Source organism: Falco rusticolus, chromosome 9 (assembly GCF_015220075.1).
Source record: "Falco rusticolus isolate bFalRus1 chromosome 9, bFalRus1.pri, whole genome shotgun sequence".
In the NCBI taxonomy this organism is placed as follows: Eukaryota; Metazoa; Chordata; class Aves; order Falconiformes; family Falconidae; genus Falco; species Falco rusticolus.
In genome coordinates, this window is record NC_051195.1 from 40,391,660 (window position 1) to 40,409,696 (window position 18,037).

The window sequence follows — 18,037 nt, forward strand, 5'->3', positions numbered from 1 at the left end:
CTGAAAGACAATAAACAGATAAGTGCTACAAAAGGCTTAAATGTCCTTAGACACTGCAGAAGTTAAATAACTACCCTTATGGGAAGATGTTTGCGTGGGGACAGCAAGAACAGTGGATCACAGCATTCTGTCACCTTCCTTTTATTGTCTTAGTATCTCTATCCAGCCCCTTCAAGTACAGGGGAGGAATAGAAAGCATCTGCTTGCAAAGCCACATATTCCAAAGAAAATACTCCATTTCAGAAAACTAGTGGCAAGAGACTTTATACAAGTGTAGGATAATAAGGCAGAGCTCAAATTTTTTTCCTGCACAGCACCATTTAATTAAGAAAATCCATGGGATCACTAAGGAATTTCTACCGTATCGAGTATTGCAAAGATTTCTGGAAAGGTACAGCAAAAGTAGGCAGAAGATGCAGATTACAAACAACTCACAGAGGACAGAGGAGAGTTTATTACAGTGTCTTACAAGAGCTCTTCTTCCTCTCCCTTACTCCTAAGAATTACTGTAGGTACCTTGGGTTTGAAGGCAACATGAAGTGGAACAGCATTCTGCCCTACACTGCTCTCCACGAGGAGGTGAAACCTCTTCCCCATGCTCTAGTTCTCAATAGGTGCTTCCACATACAGTTTTTCCAGCAGTCTGTCGTACAGCCCGAGAGGCCAGGGAACCGCTAGCCACTCCTCAAACAATCCACTCTTTCAGCCTTGTCCTTGGGGAAGAAATTTGTGATCTCGCTTCTGGCTTTGCAAGTTAACTTACGAGAGATACAGAGAGAAAATAAATGGATTTGCAAGACGTAAGTGATTAGTGCCAGCTTTCAAACTGAAACATACGGTAACCACCATGTCACGTGCCCTATCTGATGTCCTGCCTCATTTTAGTAGAGCTGTTTGTCCTAAGTCAGATCAAGTGTCCTTGTGAAAGTTGCAAGGTACCTCTTTATACTGATGCACCTTCATAGCAGATCCAGTGCTCGAGTCCTTCAGATGTTAACAGGATTGCTCATGTTATGCAAATACTAAACAGTTCTTAAAAAAAAAATACATACTTGCTGTAACAATTGAAAACAATTAGTTTACTACCCATAGCTACTTAAACACAGAAATTCAAACAGCTTTCGTTCCTGATCTAGATCAGGATCACTGCTTTCTACAGTTAACATGCTGGTTATCCAACAGTTTCTACAGCAGCTCCCACTTCATACGGACACACAAACTCCTATGGCAACAGGCACAGATGAAAAATTAAAAAAAATAAAAATAATCAAGATGAACAGAAACACATCTCACTTCAAGCAGCTTTATAATGCAGGAGTCTGATTAAAGTGGAGATAGTAAAACAGGCAGCAAGACTGAGATGTGACAGTCATTTTACCTCTGCTCACATGACTGCATCGAAGGCACACCGATGACCTTTGAGCCAGTTCAGAAGCTGTCCTTTATCTGTGAAAGTTCAAGTCAATTGTGCTTTGAATAAATACTTCTCTGTAGTTACACTTGAACTGCTGCATTATATACTAGAAATACAGAAAGTGTCCATGCACAGCCCTGAAGCACTTTGAGTATAGCCCTTGCCAGGTTAACTCATGGATCACAGAAGTCGTAGGCATCACCAGCACACACAGATGGCAGGCACACTCCCACAGAGACACAGCACCCAGAGAGCTGACTGGCCAAACAAGGAATCGCAATGGAAGAAGGAAGGAAAGCAAACCTTGCTTGCGGGAGTTCAGCACTCAAGGTTACTGCTGCAGAACCCCAACCAAGCCTCTGCAATAACTGGTAGGAATCTCTGCTAGGACAAGCTCACTACCTGAGCTCACAGCTGGATGCCAACAGGACTCTTCAAGAAATAATTCAGACAGCAGCTAAGCTAGTTATTAGTCGTTTGCCTTGTTATTCATCAATGGTTGTCACTTTGTTCATTCTTTAAAATCCCTCCCTTAAGCTTTAACAGGAAAAAAATTAAAAATCCAGTGCTTAAGACAGAGACTAGCAACTGAATTTTGTAAGGCTTCGGGCTGCCTCTCCCTGGAGCGCAGCACTGCTTATAACCAATGGGCTTTCTAGTGCCATCGGCAGCACGCTCAGTACAACAACAGAAGCTGTACAGATCACAGCGACCCTGAGGTAATAAAGTACAAAGGAAGAGATGGAATAAACGTGAGATATGTATGACCACCTTGCCACCTAGAAGAGATTCTGAGAAAGACACTCTTGCTAATTACACAACAGGAGCAGCAGTGGAAAAAAAAATAGTAATCGTGTATTTCAGTTTTTCCTTTGTTTTACACACACACACTCCCCTTTAATGGTACCCGTGCAGGCTTCCCTGCAGAACTGTCTCTAGTGTTAAAAATCAGATCCTTAGTCTGTCTCTCTATCCGTACAAAGTGCAGTTGGAATGGATCTTGATCTCCCAACCTGGTTGCAGAAAGGACAAAGTCTTCCTCTCCTTTCTGCCTAGGTCACCCCCATCCTAGTTCCCCTCCCTCCTAAAAGGTTTTTAAAAATTAAAAGCCCTAATTAAGCATGATTGACTTTTGAGATTAGTTTTGTCATCTTCTTCCAAAAAGAAAAACCCAAACAAAAAAGCAAAAACAAAACATACAATCAATGCCACACCCACCCCAAAAACAATAGTTCCATTTAAAAAAATAAATAAATAGTGTGTATATTTCATGCTGAAAAAAAAGTCACAGAAAGTATTAATTTTTGGTTTTCCCTCCCCTGAACATGACACCAGGCATTTCCACCCCCCTCCCCTGACGTAGACACGATGGTACATTCCAACTGGCAATGTGCATCGGTGTTGAAAATGAGTTTCTACTCCTGCACGGTCCCACATGCATCAGGGAGCATCCAGCTAGCTGCTAAAGCAGAGCAAAGGCTTTCAGGTTTTGGGTATGGTCCCTGCCTGTTCCTTTGGTCCGTCTGTTAAAAGGCTCCTTGCTGCTCCCAGGTCTGCTCTTGTCTGTCTCCGTTAAAGCGTGCACTCTGGTCCCCACGCTTCTCAAATCACTGGAGCTTCGTACCCAGCTTGCGCTGTCTGTTTCTGCAACGGAAGGCACAGTGAGAGGGGCGGCCCAGCGGGCAGAAGGCAGGTCTGAAGCAAGGCTCTGCTCAGCTCCGCACACCACCACAGCTGCCCCCACCACAGCCCTCCCATCTCGTTACAGCCCTGGAACACCCACCCTGTCCCAAGTGTGCACAAGCTCAGGTGCGGATGCCAGTATAAACAACTGCTTGCAACAGACCTGGGCTAGGGAGCTGAAACACTGTTTAAACGAAACACTAAATTTTAATCTCTCACTCCCCAACAGATTCACCTTCCAGATGCAGTAGTTAACCCACAACTTGGTATTTCTTTACTCTGCTCTATTCTACCCACAGCAGCTATCTACATATTAGAAAATTAATTAATAACTGCACCTGACGAGTCAAAGCAGCTACAGCTCCTCCACCCCCCAATAAAACTTACCTTGCCTCTGCTCTCGTGACTGTGTATTCAAACCACAGGATGTTAGGAATGAGGCTGGTATCTCGGATTAAAAAGAACTCTGAAATTGGCCTGAAAAAGGACAAGGTGGTGGAAAGGGAGAAATAATTAGATTTTTTTCCTTCACCACAATTTTGATTTAAAAAAAAAAGGCACAAAACCTGCTCCAGACTTAGTAATACCATCCTATTACTCTTCAGGCTGGGAAATGGGCTCCTTGTTAGATTTAATCAAGAAAATCCTTTTTTTTTTTTTTTTTTTCTTTCCTTATACAGTGTTTCCAGACTATATTACATTTAAATGGCTCTGCAATTTCACAAGGTCATTAGACATTCATTAAGAAAGGTCTGTTTTGCTGGAAAAGCTTCTCCAGCACCCTGCCACACCTTTGGCGGGGCTTTACAGACCTTAACAATTGCTTAACCTTCCTCTCTCCCCCACCAGTATCAGGCAAGTATATATGATCCTTTGTGCATTCATGCACAAGAAAACACGGAGGAACAAGTAGGTTACACAACAGTCGGTATGCAAGACGGGAGCAGAACCGAGGAATTTTCAGTTGTAACATCTGTAACTTGGGCGGTTCCTAAAAGTTTGAGCAGCTCATTTACAGTCAGGGCTTGTACAGCTACAACTAACATTATAGAGACCGAAGCATCTACGTTTGTTTTGCTTCAGATGCAGGTACAGTTTTTACACCAACTGATTAGGAAAATTTTCTGTTGCCCGGTAATTCTACTACACCTGTGTTAGCAGCTCATTGCAAGGGACTCACTAAATGAGCAGAACAGCAACGCACAGAATGCAGACTTGCAAGGAATAAAACCTCCAAGCAGACTTACCATGCAGCTATCCTTGGGAACAGAGGAGTTAATATCTCTTGTGTGAAGGCAAACCAGGCTATGGCCATAATGCTTCCTGCCACACCTCCATATAAGACTTGACTCCAAGTGTGGTAAAGCAAATAAACCCTGTAGTGGAAGAGAACAGTCACCAGACAGGCTTCCAAACAAGAGGAGGCATGACTCGACGGCTGCTGTTCACTAGACCCTCAGACACTCCGAGCAGGTTATCCTCCCGATGCTAGAAGTGGGTGTCTTACTTCTTTCATTAAACAGCTGGCAAAAAAGTGGTGGTGGGAATGGGAAAAACTGTCTTTCCTGCTACAGCAGTTTCAGCTTAGAGTGCTTCTAGTTTGAAGTTAACTCGATGCCCCACCACATTCTTCTTCATATAGCTCTGGATTAGCTGAGGAACTACTGTTGGTTCCCACAAGAGACTTTTCTAAAGCAAGTGACAGGACAAGTCCTCTCCAAAACACCAAAGCCAGGTCTTAAAGGCTTTTAAGAACACAGACAGCATTTTTGTTACCATTTTGCTGCTCTCAAATGTGACAGCACAAGGGCTGCACTACCACAGCGTACTGACTGTTCCTGCAGCCATTCAGAAATCTGTATAAACGGCCAGTGAAGTTATCCATGCACACGAGCTACACTAGTGACACGAGTCACATCCAAAATTCTTCTCATGCATATATCATAAAGCCATTAAGATAATCTTATCTGACCCTCCGCCTAGCACAGGCCACTGCATTTCCTCAAGTTACTTTTTATTTGAATTAGACCATACATCTCTCATGAAATTGTCCCGTCTGAATTTTAAAAATAACCAGTAATAAGGAATCAACTCTAGTGTACAGTCAACTGTGCCAACAGGTAATTACTTTCCTGTTGAAAACATGGCCTTATTTCTAGCCTGAATTTGTCTGATTATCAATCACCAGAGCTCATTTTATCTACGTGTATATATACATTTTAGAATCTACTAAAGGGGAAAATTATTAAAGTTTTATTATTTTTATTCATCTTAGTACAACTAAATCTTGCAAGTCAAACAGCTATAAATGTTTTTATAACTAATGCTCAAGCAAAACAATCGGACTGATCAACTGTAGCGATCCACATGCTGCAGACACTGGTGTGCCAAGGCATGGCGCAATGCTTTCAGGATTAGTGCTGGCAAGAGGGCAAGGCAGTGAGGCTGGAGCATGGCAATGGAGCCGATGGGGACCTGGTACAAGGCTCAGCTGATCCTGGCTTTTACAAATGCTTCTGTGAAGCACCACACGTGTAGCACCTGTAGCTTATTTGAAGGATCTCATGGCAACACAGCAACTTCTGCAAAGCTCTGACTTGTACAGTGCAGTCGTGGAGAATTAGACCAGATATGCAGGATAAGGAACGACAGGTCTGCTGGCTGATAAAGGCCACGGGACTGTATGAGAGCATAAGACAAACAATTGCTCCATACCTACTATATGAGACTAGCAAAGCCACTGTGACGAGGCAGATGGACAGCACATGTCGCCATAGTAAATCCAGAAACCTCGCATTGTTTGTTTGGTGCATTCTGAAAGAGATGGAGAGCCATTAGCACAGTGGCAGGGAGCCGAGCAGTCCTTATCTCTGTCCTCACTACCTCTGAAACCCTAGGAAAGCTCTACTCCAGTGGGGTCATGGGCAGCATGATACCATCCCAGCAGCAATCTGTCCCACTGGCAGCAGTTAAAGAGAAGCCAGAAAGCCACACTTCTCTCTCTCTCTCTCTCTCCAACTGTTAACAGGAATTGCTGTGATGGAAGGCAGAATGCTCGCAATTACTGCGACTGATGTGAAAAGGACATGCTGAGCATATGCAGTAGGGAGCCAAGACATCAGAGTCCCTCCATCATCCACAGAGCTAGAAGGAACTGAGAGTTTTGTCCTCCTCCATAAGTGGAGCCACAAGACACAGCCATGCCCCAGCAAGAATTTCAGAAAAGCACAGCACAGCATGTAAAACCAGTACTCTGTAAGGGAGATGAACTAAAAGGTCATGCAAGTGGGCAACAGGTATTACCTAAAAGATGGCAGACAACCCCACTGGCAAAACCGAGTAGACACATGAGAAAGCAGCTCTTTTTCCTCCTCCCTATTCCCCCCCTCTCCCCTCACACTTGTGGATCATCACAGCTTAGAAAATGCAAACCAGGAGACCTGTACCCAGACAGGCACAGGAGGCCCACCCATACCCGCTGGTTTTCAGCAATGGTAACTACCGCCCTACATTCAGGTTGGGACAGACATGCTTCATCCACCCTGGCCACAGTAAATTGTGCAGTTCCTCAGATCTAGTGCCATTATGCCACTGAAGTGGCACACAGCAAGGGAGCCATCTATTTCAGGTGTTTCAACATAGTAACAGCCAAAACCTGACATTGAATTTTTACCTTAAATAAAGGAACAGAAAGGAATAGACAGAGAAAAACCACATGAATTGGGAGTGGCTGGACGGCATCCCATATTTTGTGGTCACTGTTGAATGGGCTTCTGGGAAGAGAAGAAGAAAGAGTATGGTCAAGGTCTACTCTGTACACAGCAGCTGGAACACTCCAGATTTGAAGCCAGACCACTCTGCTGGAGTATGTGCACATGAGTTCACAGCACACGTCTCGGCTCAGATGGCTCTGCCAGCCTTCTCACACCCAGACATCCAAAGCCAACACGAGGCAAAGGGGAAAACGCCCTCTAACCCCCCACAGTTAGCATTCCACTCAAAACTCAAGTGACACCATGACACCAATAGGCCATACCATACCTTCACAGGGCCGAGGCTCCCGGATTACATTTTTTATTAACCAGTTCACTCCCTCGTTGAATGCCAGCCCTCCCAAGAAAGAGATCTGTGAAGGCAAGACAACCATGTCATCCTATCTAAAAGATCCATCTACTTACCAGGCTCTCTGTTGACAAACCCCCAAAACCATGTTTCAAATTTTCTTTTTTGACTACTAGAGTTAAAACCAATGGCTTTAAAATTCCCTGCCTGAGGAAGAAAAACATTTCTTTTTCAGCCTGCTTTGCATATTTGACAACATACTGTGTATGTGCAGCTTTTCAGCAGATGATACACTGAAGAGACAAAAGTGACACTGCACAGCAACTGTTAGTATACTTCCACCAGTAAGTGCAGAAAGTGATAGATTTGTTTTTCATCAGGCGGCTTTTAAGGCATCGTCTTTCCCCGACGACCAACAGGGCGAGGGCACACACTGTTACCTGGGTAAATAGCTTAAAAAAAGGTGACTTTTTTAGGCTTTCTGGCTTTTCCCTCTATGAATATTTTCATCTTGTAGTTGCTGTCTTCAGTCTAAAATGAAGTCACACTCTGAACTGAGCCAGACTGGTAGCATATATTCTTTAATTCCATAGTCCGTACACCTCCCCTAAATTAGTCCTGTTGCTGTGATCAAGTTCCCAGCTGATGATGATACTCCGCCCATTCCAGATGATAAAGCAATGTTTCATTCTATGTCCCAAGCTACGGGTCAGGCTGCTGCAAGTCAGCTAGCATCTCTCTCCAGCTCAACAGGGACTTCCCACACAAAGAACTGGGAATCAGCCTCAACACTGGTCTCATTACCAATGCCTTACAAGCTCCTGCATCCCAAACCTATGCATGTGTGCAATAGTTGCTCTAGCTTATTCTCCCTTTTGGGCCAACAAGAAACCTTTCAGTTGCCAAAACTTAACAGCTGCCTCTCCTAGCTAGCATCAGCTGAACCTACAAGTCCCATTCCCGGGTCCCCTGCGCCACTGGTTACCATGACACCACAGCCTTATATTAGGAATCTGCTGCCAAAATCCTTCACTGGCCGCTGCTTTATTTACTGAGGGCGAATGCTACAGGAGGTTTACAGCTCCTAAAGGGAATTTATCCATGACACCGACTCCTAGCTACCTGTCAGAGCAGACAGGAAGCATTACGTATTACAAAGAAGTCCCTTGCCAGTCACTGGTATCAGATTCAGAGTTGGGAAGCAGCCCTTAGAGACCGATCCAGTCCCTTGGGAATCTGAAGGTTTTATTCTGAATCCCCTTTTCTGCCTCAGTAGTTCAGAGAAAGCACATCCCCCTGAGCTACAGACACCACCTCCTGCATACACTGCCCATCTTGCAGGAAACTACTAGTGCTGTGATCCTACTGGATGATCTTGGGAGCATCCCCATTCTGTGACACCATTCTTTAGTTCCTCAGACATCTCTCGATGTTTTTGGACACCTAATGCCCAAAACATGCCACAGAGTAACAGAAAAGTCAAAGGCTAAGCAATCTTTTAACCTGAAACAGGTGATAAGTGTCTCCTGCTGTTCTTTGACAGGAAGATCACCTTACCTAAGCTTGCTCCTTAAGGAGAGAAAAAGAAGTGTGAATACAGGAGCACCAGGTGACAAAGGAAAAGACTGTTGTTGTAAGGAGAAGCTGGGAAGGAAGAGGAAGACTCACCGTGTGAAGCTCTCTCTTGAATATGATGAGTGTTACAAAGCCAACAATAATGAATATTGGACCAAGACTCAAATAAGCTAAAAGCTGACCAGAGAAATCACCTAGGGAAACAAACAAGAGAAACAAATCAGTTTGAACTTCACAAGTACTTGCCTGCCACCAGAGCGCGGGTCAGCTGGTACCCTGCCTCCCTGAGAGCAGGGGCAAGCTGGGCACTGCAGCAAGTCCCCATTTCCACAGACCGGCCGCGGCTGCTCCAGCCCTAGGGCCGAGGCAAGGAGGACAGCAGTGCTGGCATGTAGGTTCAAAATCAGGGATGAGAGGAGCTTGGCATCACTCAGCAGAGACTACTGCCAGCCAATTTACAACAATGACCATGCATGTGAGTCCAGAGTCACTTTAATCCAACACAAGCACAGGCTGTGACAGGAGAGCCAGCACCTTTCCCTCCCCCTCCCCCTATCGCCACCCTGCACCAGCCAGCTCTGCCCACAGATCCCTTCCCGCTCCCTTACTAAAACGGGTTAATTTTCAGCTGGATCAGCTCCCTAATCTGTCACTACGAACACTAGCATTAGCAAAATGGGGAGGAAATAATTACCTAAACATAGCGGGAGATAAGGGGTGGGGTGGGGGAGACTCTGCTTTTTAACCAGTAGCCCACTTGTATCACGCAGAAGTGACTTTGGCCCCCCACCCCAAATAGCTAACAGTCTCATCCCTCAGGGAGAGTCCGGGAGCAGCCGTGGGACCTCACAAGATGTCCTAAAGTACCTCAAAACCTTCGTCCTGAGCTATCCCTGACACAGAAGCCGGCTAACAACAGCAGAGAGCAGCTATGCACTTTGATCTGCGTTTCTCTCGCCTCTGTTCCCTGAAAAAGGACACATACAGCAGTATTGGGAGAAAAGATGTTGGCACAAATCCCAAGGAAACAAAAAAATATCAGAGTAACATTGCTCCAAGATCAGCAACTCACACCAGAAGAGCAAGAACTACCTACCAGAGAACCTCTAAAAGCAGCAGACACCACAGCAGCGCAGCACAAAGGCAGCGAGCAGGTTAAGGGGTTCTTCCTATACTGGTTCTCAGAGATTAGGCCCTCTCCATCCCACCACTGAGCACAAAAGGATCAGCCCCCACATGGATTTATCCTTCCTCCCTCCCCTCAAAAGGAGATGGGATGCCTCTGCAAGGCTGAGCATTGGACTCCCTCCCAGATCAATTCCACTGCAAGACACAGAGTCTCCCCAGCCCACGCACCCACATTTCCAAACAGCACTTGGAAAACTGGACTTCAACAGCCTCCCAACACTGGAGCCAATTAAACAAAAAAAGTTACCACACTGCTACAAAGTTCATGCTGCTGATGTTATTGCTAGGTAGCTGCTGTCACATCAGGTACAGTGCACAGATCCCTCTGGAATTCCAGGCTCTGGGTTAGATTTGGGAACCAGCAACGTCATCAGCAAGAATTATTTGCAGGAGTTTTAGTTTGCAACACCAGCAACATCAGAAAGAGCGGTAGGACAAGATCCCGCAGAATACAGGGTTTTCACTGAAGTGAGGTTCTGTTTTGGTTTTAAGACGAAAAGCGTTAGAAGACACTGAATTGGAAACTTTTCTTGCACCACATGGCAGGTTTGTGTTGCATCAGGTAGTTCAAAGCGCTCCCAGAGCGGAACAGCGATGTATTACGGCAATGCAAAGTTGATGTAAATGTCAGTACCTGGCAACAGAGAATCAAGCCCCTTATAGTTTCACCTAAATCACAAGCTCTCAACAAAATGAATCCTGTCTGAAGTGATGAGGGAATTCATGAGACAAGCCACCAGACAAGCAAAACCACCCCGAAAGACTGAGGAGTGTTTTTCAGTAGTCTCAATTCCAGTGTTACCGACTGAAGATAGCTCATCCTGAGCGAGGTGCCATGTTTCAGATCATTCACTCTGTTGATCCACGGTATGTAAAGGCTTAGCGCTTCCAGACTAAAAGCCATAATTTTGTCAAGTAGAAACCAAAGCAGATTATTTATCTTCTGAGGGGGGTTCTATTTCTTGTGCAAATGGTGGAAGAATACTTAAGGAAGTAGTCTTAATTTAAATAGCATCAGCAGTACCAGACTCAAGGTCCTCCATTATGATATGTGACAACATACACAGCAAATCACGGCACCCAGACTTCACGGGCACACAGCGCACCCTGAGGTGGGGAATCGGAAACCATCGCTCCCAATGCTGCCTGCAGGCTGAGCACCAAGTCCTTCACGCAGACAACCCTAATGACAGCTCTGCAGGCAGGTCAGCTGCCCATCCAGGACAGCGCAGAGGCAGCACTAGTACCCCTTCCCACCGCTGTGGCTAACAGCGGCCAGACAGAATCACATTCTGCAGCTGCTTTTTCCAAGGGAGGAGGTGAGCACACAGCTGTGCACCAGGGACGGCAGCGCCGGGAGATGCACCAGCAACCCAACGCCAACGCTGCGGCCAGTGTGCCCGGCTGAGGCCCGGCTGCGCCCTGCGCCAGCTCCCGGCGGCTGGAAACCCCCAGCCAAGGCAGCAAAGCAGCTCCCAGGGGAAGGCCAGCACCGATCGCCGCGGAGCGCTGCTGGGGCCTCCGAGCGCAGCTACTCGTGTTGCTCCTGCCCACTCCAGCGTGCTCAGAGATGTATTCCCAGGGAAAGGGGACTTGCAGAAAAGCCAAAGGCTCGAAGGCCACTCAGATCTAGCAAGTAGGTGTCCACCACTCTCTTTTCATAAAAATTAATTTTCCCTCATTTTACTAAACTTGGGAATTTTGAAGCAATTCCTCCAACCAGTAAGAACAGAGGCAAAACCTCTGGAAAAAAAAAAAACACAAAAGGAAAATCTATTTAATATGATCTAAATTCTACTGGTTTTTTTTGTAAACACCAGCCTTCCCTTGACACCATTTGGGGCTCAAGAGGCAAAAATAAAAAACCCAACCACCTCATTTTTAGGCACCCCAGAGGTAAATAGGTGAAATGCAATACATATCTCAGAAGCATGCTATTTTTTTTTTTTTTCAGCCTTTATTCAGCAACTACTTCTGCTCCAGTTCAGCATTTTACCCAGCATTCTTTCAGTGGAAATATCCAAGCTTTACCACATCAGCTTAACCTGTATATAACGTAAAAATGTGAATCAACAGCACTGTAACCACATCCTACCGCAAGATCTAGCTTCACCACCACTTCCTATTGAAGCATCTATTTGTAGCACTGCTGCCAGTCATATGTTCTTGACTAAATGTCTGTGTGCAAGTTGCACAGACAACACGCAGTGTATGTGTGTCATGTGTATTTACACCAGCAAATATGCATGTTGGATCATCATCTCCTCTACTTGCACCTATCTCTGTACCACAAGCTGTAGGGCAGTAACAGTATCTTCAGGAGGCTTTAAATTACGGCATAGAAGGCATGCATCAGACATGAAACTTCTGCAGGAAGATTAAACATAAAACCCCACATTAAAAAAAGCCAGACAACTGAGTGGTATCTGCTTCTTTCAACAGACACTACTTAGCTACAGAACGAGCCCTGACTGGCAAGCTACCGCCCCACACAGAAGTCACTGTCAGGTTTATCAGAACAAACACTCCCATAGGAGCAGCACGTGGTGGTACCGAACAGCAACAGGAGCTGCCGAGCCAGAGTACACATGGCACGACCACCTTTGCTTTGCTTGATGATGCACCTTTTCTTTTCAGCTGGTGGGCTGGCTCTGCACACTTGCCCGTCCAACTCCACCCGGCTGCAGCAAACATCCTTTGCAACCCAGAAAACGGGAAGATTCTCCGCCATTCCGCAGGGCAAGGGTTTGTCGCGCCAGGTTTCTCTCTTTAAAGAATTTATCTAATGTGGGAAGAGGAGGCGCAGAAAGTCCCAGAGCTTTAAGAATCCCAGCTGCGCAGAAGAAAGTTTTTTTCCTTTTCTCCAAATAATAAAAGAACCAAACAAGCCAGGAACTCAATGTTTCTCCAGTGAAACTCGCCCTACAGACAGGAAGTCCCTGAAGATGAGTTTTAAGTCTGTAACACAAAGTCATCCCATGCAAAGCAATGCATACGGGGAAAAAACAACCCTAATTATACACACAACATGACAGGATTTAGTTTAGCTGTTATCAAACAAAGCCCTCAGGCTTACTGTGAGCCAATACCTTCAGAGTAGTATCCAATACTCTGCAGCAGTCAAAAAGGCAAAAACATTTTTAAGAGCAAACCAGAAGCTACTGTTACAGCACCACAAAAATTACGTGATTCCAGTGTCACCATCTAAAAAAGGGATAGTAAGCACATAAAAGGCAAATAGAAAGGGGACAAAAGTAACAAGTATGCAACAGCAGCCATTCAGAAAATACTGAGTAGCTCAGATCTTCAGCTGAAAAAGGAAAACAGAGGATACAACAGTTCTATAAAGTCATGAACAATATGGAGAAATGGACAGCAAACATTGGTTACCTCTTGCTGCACGTGAGAAAGAGCATGTTTGGTGAAGTTACTGAGCAGGACTTAAAAGCAGAAAAAAAACAGCTACCACATTCAGTTACAAAGCTGAGCACCAAAGATACTGTAAGATCCAAAGCCAAAATGGGTTCAAAGAGCAATTAGACATATTCAGAGCTTTGCTTTTGTATATCCACCAAAGGACTTAACAATCCCAATGCAATCACCAGCTGCTAACTGGTGACACACAGAAGAGGAAAGACATACAGAAGGAGGATTATTCCTGCTTACCTGCAGGCAACCTGACACTATGCCAGATCACTCCTTGGTCTCACCAAAGTACGGCTGCTGATGTGAAAAGCTCAAGGACCACACATTTCTGGAAGTGGTATCAGGATGTTACTTTTAAAGATTGTCCTCTTCAGCAGCATACTTTAAGACACTGTCAAGTGACTCTGCCACTGTTGGTTTCTCCTCTCTATGTTTGATCTTGATGTTCACTGTGGGTAATATTTCAGTCAGGCTGCCATTACTCAGACCAGTTTGCAGTTGACTACCACTGTGTTCATCCGCTGCTTCTCATTTGATCTTCCTCAAAGCTGACTTCGCAGAAAGCCCTGGAGAACTGAGCAGCTACACAAGCCGTACGGATGGGTGTTTGGCATTTTGCACTATATTGCTATCCATAAGGAAACATTAGATAAAGACAGGGAGGTTGAGCACACTTCTGGTGACACCTCCCTCCCCTTCACAGTTACAAGCAGAAGCCAAATAAAGGGCTTCATCTGCCAGACAGAAGTCAGCAGTGACTGCTTTTCACCTGGGCACAGTGAAAGGGACCATCACTCCCAGCAGATGAAAGCTGGGATGACAGCAGCTCTGCACTGGAAGTATTTAAAGACATAAGATTTTAAAAGCTGGTTGCCACAGAGGCTCAGCACATTGCTTTCCAGGCCAACAGCCTCTGGGATCAGCAAAGAGCAAAAGATGTTTGCCACACAACAGTATATGACATGCCAAGACAGCTTAATAATTTATGTTGGTAAAAGCAGGATCTGTTCCTCATTCCGATCCCTCCCTATCAGCACAAGGATACATTAACTCCATTGTGCTCAGTATACAGCCAACACCACTGCTTTATAAATACACATTATCTAGCAGCTTTATGGTCCTGGACTTAAGCTATACACAGACAGAACACCAACAGCTTTCCAAATAAAGTTAGAGCACTTTCCCCAAACACAGGTAAAAGTATCAGGCCTACCATCTTACTGCAATTCATTTTTCTACACCAAAACACTGCCTACCTAGACTTTAGTAAAGCCTTTGACACCATTTATGGCAGCATTCTCCTGGGAAAACCTGCTGCTCATGGCTGAGATGGGTGTGCTGTTCGCTGGGTAAAACCCTGGCTGGAAGGCTGAGCCCAACGAGCTGCAGGGAATGGAGTCACATCCCACCAGTGGCCGGTCACACGTGGTGTCCCCAGCACTGGGGGCAGCCCCGTTTAGCACCTTTATCAGTGACCCAGCAGAGGGGGTTGAGCACACCCTCAGGCAGTTCCGCAGCTGACACCAAACTGGGGGGGAGTGTTGATCTGCTGGAGGGCAGGGGGGTCCGGGCAGGCTGGGCTGAGGCCAGTTGCGTGAGGCTCGACAAGGCTCCGTGCGGGCAGTGCTGGTCCTGCCCGCGGGTCACACCAGCCCCAGGCAGCGCTGCGGGCTTGGGGAAGGGTGCCTGGCAAGGTGCCTGGCAGGAAAGGGCCTGGGGGGGGCTGGTCAGCAGCCTAAAGGCAGGCCAGCAGTGTGCCCAGGTGGCCAAGGCAGCCAACAGTATCCTGGCTTGTACCAGAAACAGTGCGGCCGGCAGGACCAGGGCAGAGATCATCCCCCTGTGCTCAGCGCTGGTGAGGCTGCACCTCGAATCCCATGTCCAGTTTTGGGCCCCTCACTCCAAAAGGGACACAGAGACACGGAAGTGCTGGAGCATGTCCAAAGACGGGCAACAGAGCTGGGCAAGGGTCTGGAGCACCAGCCTGATGGGGAGTGGCTGGGGGCGTTCAGCCAGGACAAAAGGAGGCTCATGGGGAACCTGATCACTCTCTGCAACTGCCCAACAGGAGGCTGTAGCCAGGTGGGGATCCATCTCTTCTCCCAAGTAAGAAGTGATAGGACAAGGGGAAACAGCCTCAAGTTGTGCCAGGAGAGGTTTAGATCTGATATTGGGAAAAATTTCTTCACCGAAAGGGTTGTCAAGCACTGGAACAGGCTGCCCTGGGAGGTGACGGTGTTGCCATCCCTGGAAGCGTTTAAAAGACATGTAGATGTGGCACGTGGGGACACGGTTTAGTGGTGGGCTTGGCAGTGCTGGGTTAATGGTTGGGCTCAATGACCCTAAAAGTCTTTTCCAACCTAAACAATTCTATGAAAACAAATTAAGAAACTTCTGCACCTCCAGCTGTTTCAACATTTTAGTCTCTTGTCTCCACTGTATAGGCTTCCATAATGACACTCTCTATTGAAGAGAAATGCAGTATTCATGCCCTCAATACATAACGCTAATCTTGGTGGTGATTTACCCCATCCACATAATCATCTTTGCCATTTGCCTCTATAAAACACTCAACATCGAGAGAATGATCACGTTAGGTCACATTCTTTAAGGGCTGACAGACAGCCCTTGTGCAACCACCTTCGTTTCCCAAATCAACGCACCAACAGCACACAGGATGCTCTGTGTATTCTGCCAGGTTCAGACAAGAAGATAAGACACAAGGGTGAATTTATCAGTACTACTGGGAAGATTATTCTCCTGTCTCCCCCAAGCTCTCACATTAACGTATTTGAGAAGCGGGACAGCAGAAGAATGCGCAGGGCGAGGGAAAGTGCAAGACAAAAAAGGAAGTGCCCACCTTTCACACGGAGGACCACAGAAAGCCACAAAACAGCGCTGTGGGCAGGGGCAAGACGCGATGTACCTCCAGTGCCAGATCTTTCCAGTGCTGCCACATTTGCAGTCTCCCAGGCAGATGGGTACAGCCAGCACAGAAAACCCCTAAAGCACCTCAGAAGCTCCAGGTATCACACGACTGAGCGGAGTGCTCAGCAGGAGCTGCGGGCCAGCTGCTGGGCAGGACACACGGCAGCGCTCCACGGCCAGGCAGGGGCTGGCCAGGAGAACCAGCCACCCCAAGAGCTGCTTTAACACCGCACTGGGATCCTGACCAGATGGCCAGTCCTAGCGCTGCGGCACCTCTCGCCTTGCTGCCCGTTACCTCCCATGGCAGCAGCAGCCAGAAAACCCACCAGCGTCTGTACCTGACCCAAGCCACGGCAGCCGAGCACGGCCCCCGGGGGGCTCCCACCGCAGCTACCGGGGCAGCCACTGCCCGCACACACCCGCTGCTCTCGCCCACCAGCAGACCAGGGACACAGCCTGCAGCGGCGCGGCCACCAAGCCACCAGGCCACGGCACGTCCCGGCTCACAGCGCTGCCCCGGCCCGCAGCCGCCGCCCTGCCGGGAGCCGGCTGACAGGTCGGCCCGTGCCCGCGCTCCCGGCGCGGCCGCAGCAGCCGCCAGACAGCCCGGGCCAGGGCAGCCCCGGGGAGCCGCAGCGGAGCGGGGAGCGGCCAGGCGGCGCCGGCGCCTCGAGGCCCGGGGCAGCCGCACGTGGCCGGGCGGGGAGGGGGGCGCCGCGGCGGGACAGGCCCGCACCCCGCTGTGCGGGCGGACCCCGGCCCCGCCGCCGCCCGGAGCACGGCGCCCGGCCAGGGCGCATGCGCAGCGCCGATCCCCCCGCGGCTCACAATCCGGCAGCGGGTCCCACCGCCCCCAGCGCGCAGGCGCGCTCCCCGCCTCAGGGCGGCCGCTCAATGGCTCACTATCTCGCAGCTGCCACCCGGCCCGCAGGGGCGCCGCGGGGCGGCGGGAGGAGCCCTCCGCGGGGCGCGGCGGCCGGCGGGAGGCCGGGCGGGGGCGAAGCGGAGCTTTACCTGCGGGATACTCGACGTGAGTGAGAGAGACCGGCCGCCACGGCGCGGGGAGCGAGCACTCTCCGACTGCAGCCATCTTACCCGGATACCGGGCCGGGCCACCACGGCCAATGGGAGCGCACTTAAGGGGCGGGGCGACAAATGGGCGGGGCGCGGCGAGCGGCGGCCCAATGACGCCGTGCGGCAGGTGAGGCGCCGGCCAACCCACAGCTACCCAATTAAAAATCCAACCCGGGGAGCGGCGAAGCCAATAGGCTACCAGCACCAGTGCCCAATGGTAGTAGGACGCAGGTAGCTTGAAAGCCAATCGGAAGAAAGGCGGGCGTCATTGCCCGTCGTCATTGGCGAGAGAAGCGATGCAGATTAACCAATCGCCAGCTTCCGTTGCCGCCCGCTCTCGGCCAATCATCCGCGCCGCGGGGCGGCTGGCGTGGGGGGCTGAAGCGGTGGCCGCTGCGGGCCGCCGGGCAAGATGGCCGCCGCGCCCGGCTGGCACAGCCCTGCCAGCCCCGCTCCGTGCCGGTGCCCCGCTTGCAGCCGCCCCGCGGCCTCCTGCCGCCGCGGGGCGGGCCCCCCGCGAGTAAAGCCAGCCCAGGCCGCCCTGCCGCCGCTAGCCCTTGGCCGGGGAAGGACGTGCCTTCGGACGGGGACCCGCCAGCCCAGAGGCGACGATACCGCAGCCGCGGCCCGGTCGGGGCATTGCCCTGGCCCGCGCCCCGCGGGAGCGATTCACTGGTGGGGTCTGAG

General features: G+C 48.9%; 1 protein-coding gene across 1 annotated transcript; it reads right to left on the reverse strand.

The window, feature by feature from the left end:
- Window positions 1–350: 350 nt before the first annotated feature.
- DOLPP1 (dolichyldiphosphatase 1) lies at window positions 351–17,401 on the reverse strand. The gene is made up of 8 exons (XM_037401231.1): window positions 17,291–17,401; window positions 8,828–8,928; window positions 7,139–7,223; window positions 6,771–6,870; window positions 5,813–5,911; window positions 4,345–4,473; window positions 3,485–3,574; window positions 351–3,058 (listed from the first exon to the last, which is right to left on the reverse strand). The coding sequence occupies exons 1-8, from the start codon at window positions 17,364–17,366 to the stop codon at window positions 3,022–3,024; spliced, it is 717 nt and encodes a 238-aa protein (XP_037257128.1). The 5' UTR covers window positions 17,367–17,401; the 3' UTR covers window positions 351–3,021.
- Between the last annotated feature and the right edge of the window lie 636 nt (window positions 17,402–18,037).

Coding starts and splice junctions, on each gene's coding strand:
- DOLPP1 (XM_037401231.1), bottom strand. CDS start 17,366: ATGGCTGCAGTCGGAGAGTGCTCGCTCCCCGCGCCGTGGCGGCCGGTC. Junction 7,224..8,827: donor TCAAGAGAGAGCTTCACACG/GTGAGTCTTCCT, acceptor TTGCCTTCACAG/ATCTCTTTCTTGGGAGGGCT. Junction 4,474..5,812: donor TTGCTAGTCTCATATAGTAG/GTATGGAGCAAT, acceptor CTTCCACTACAG/GGTTTATTTGCTTTACCACA.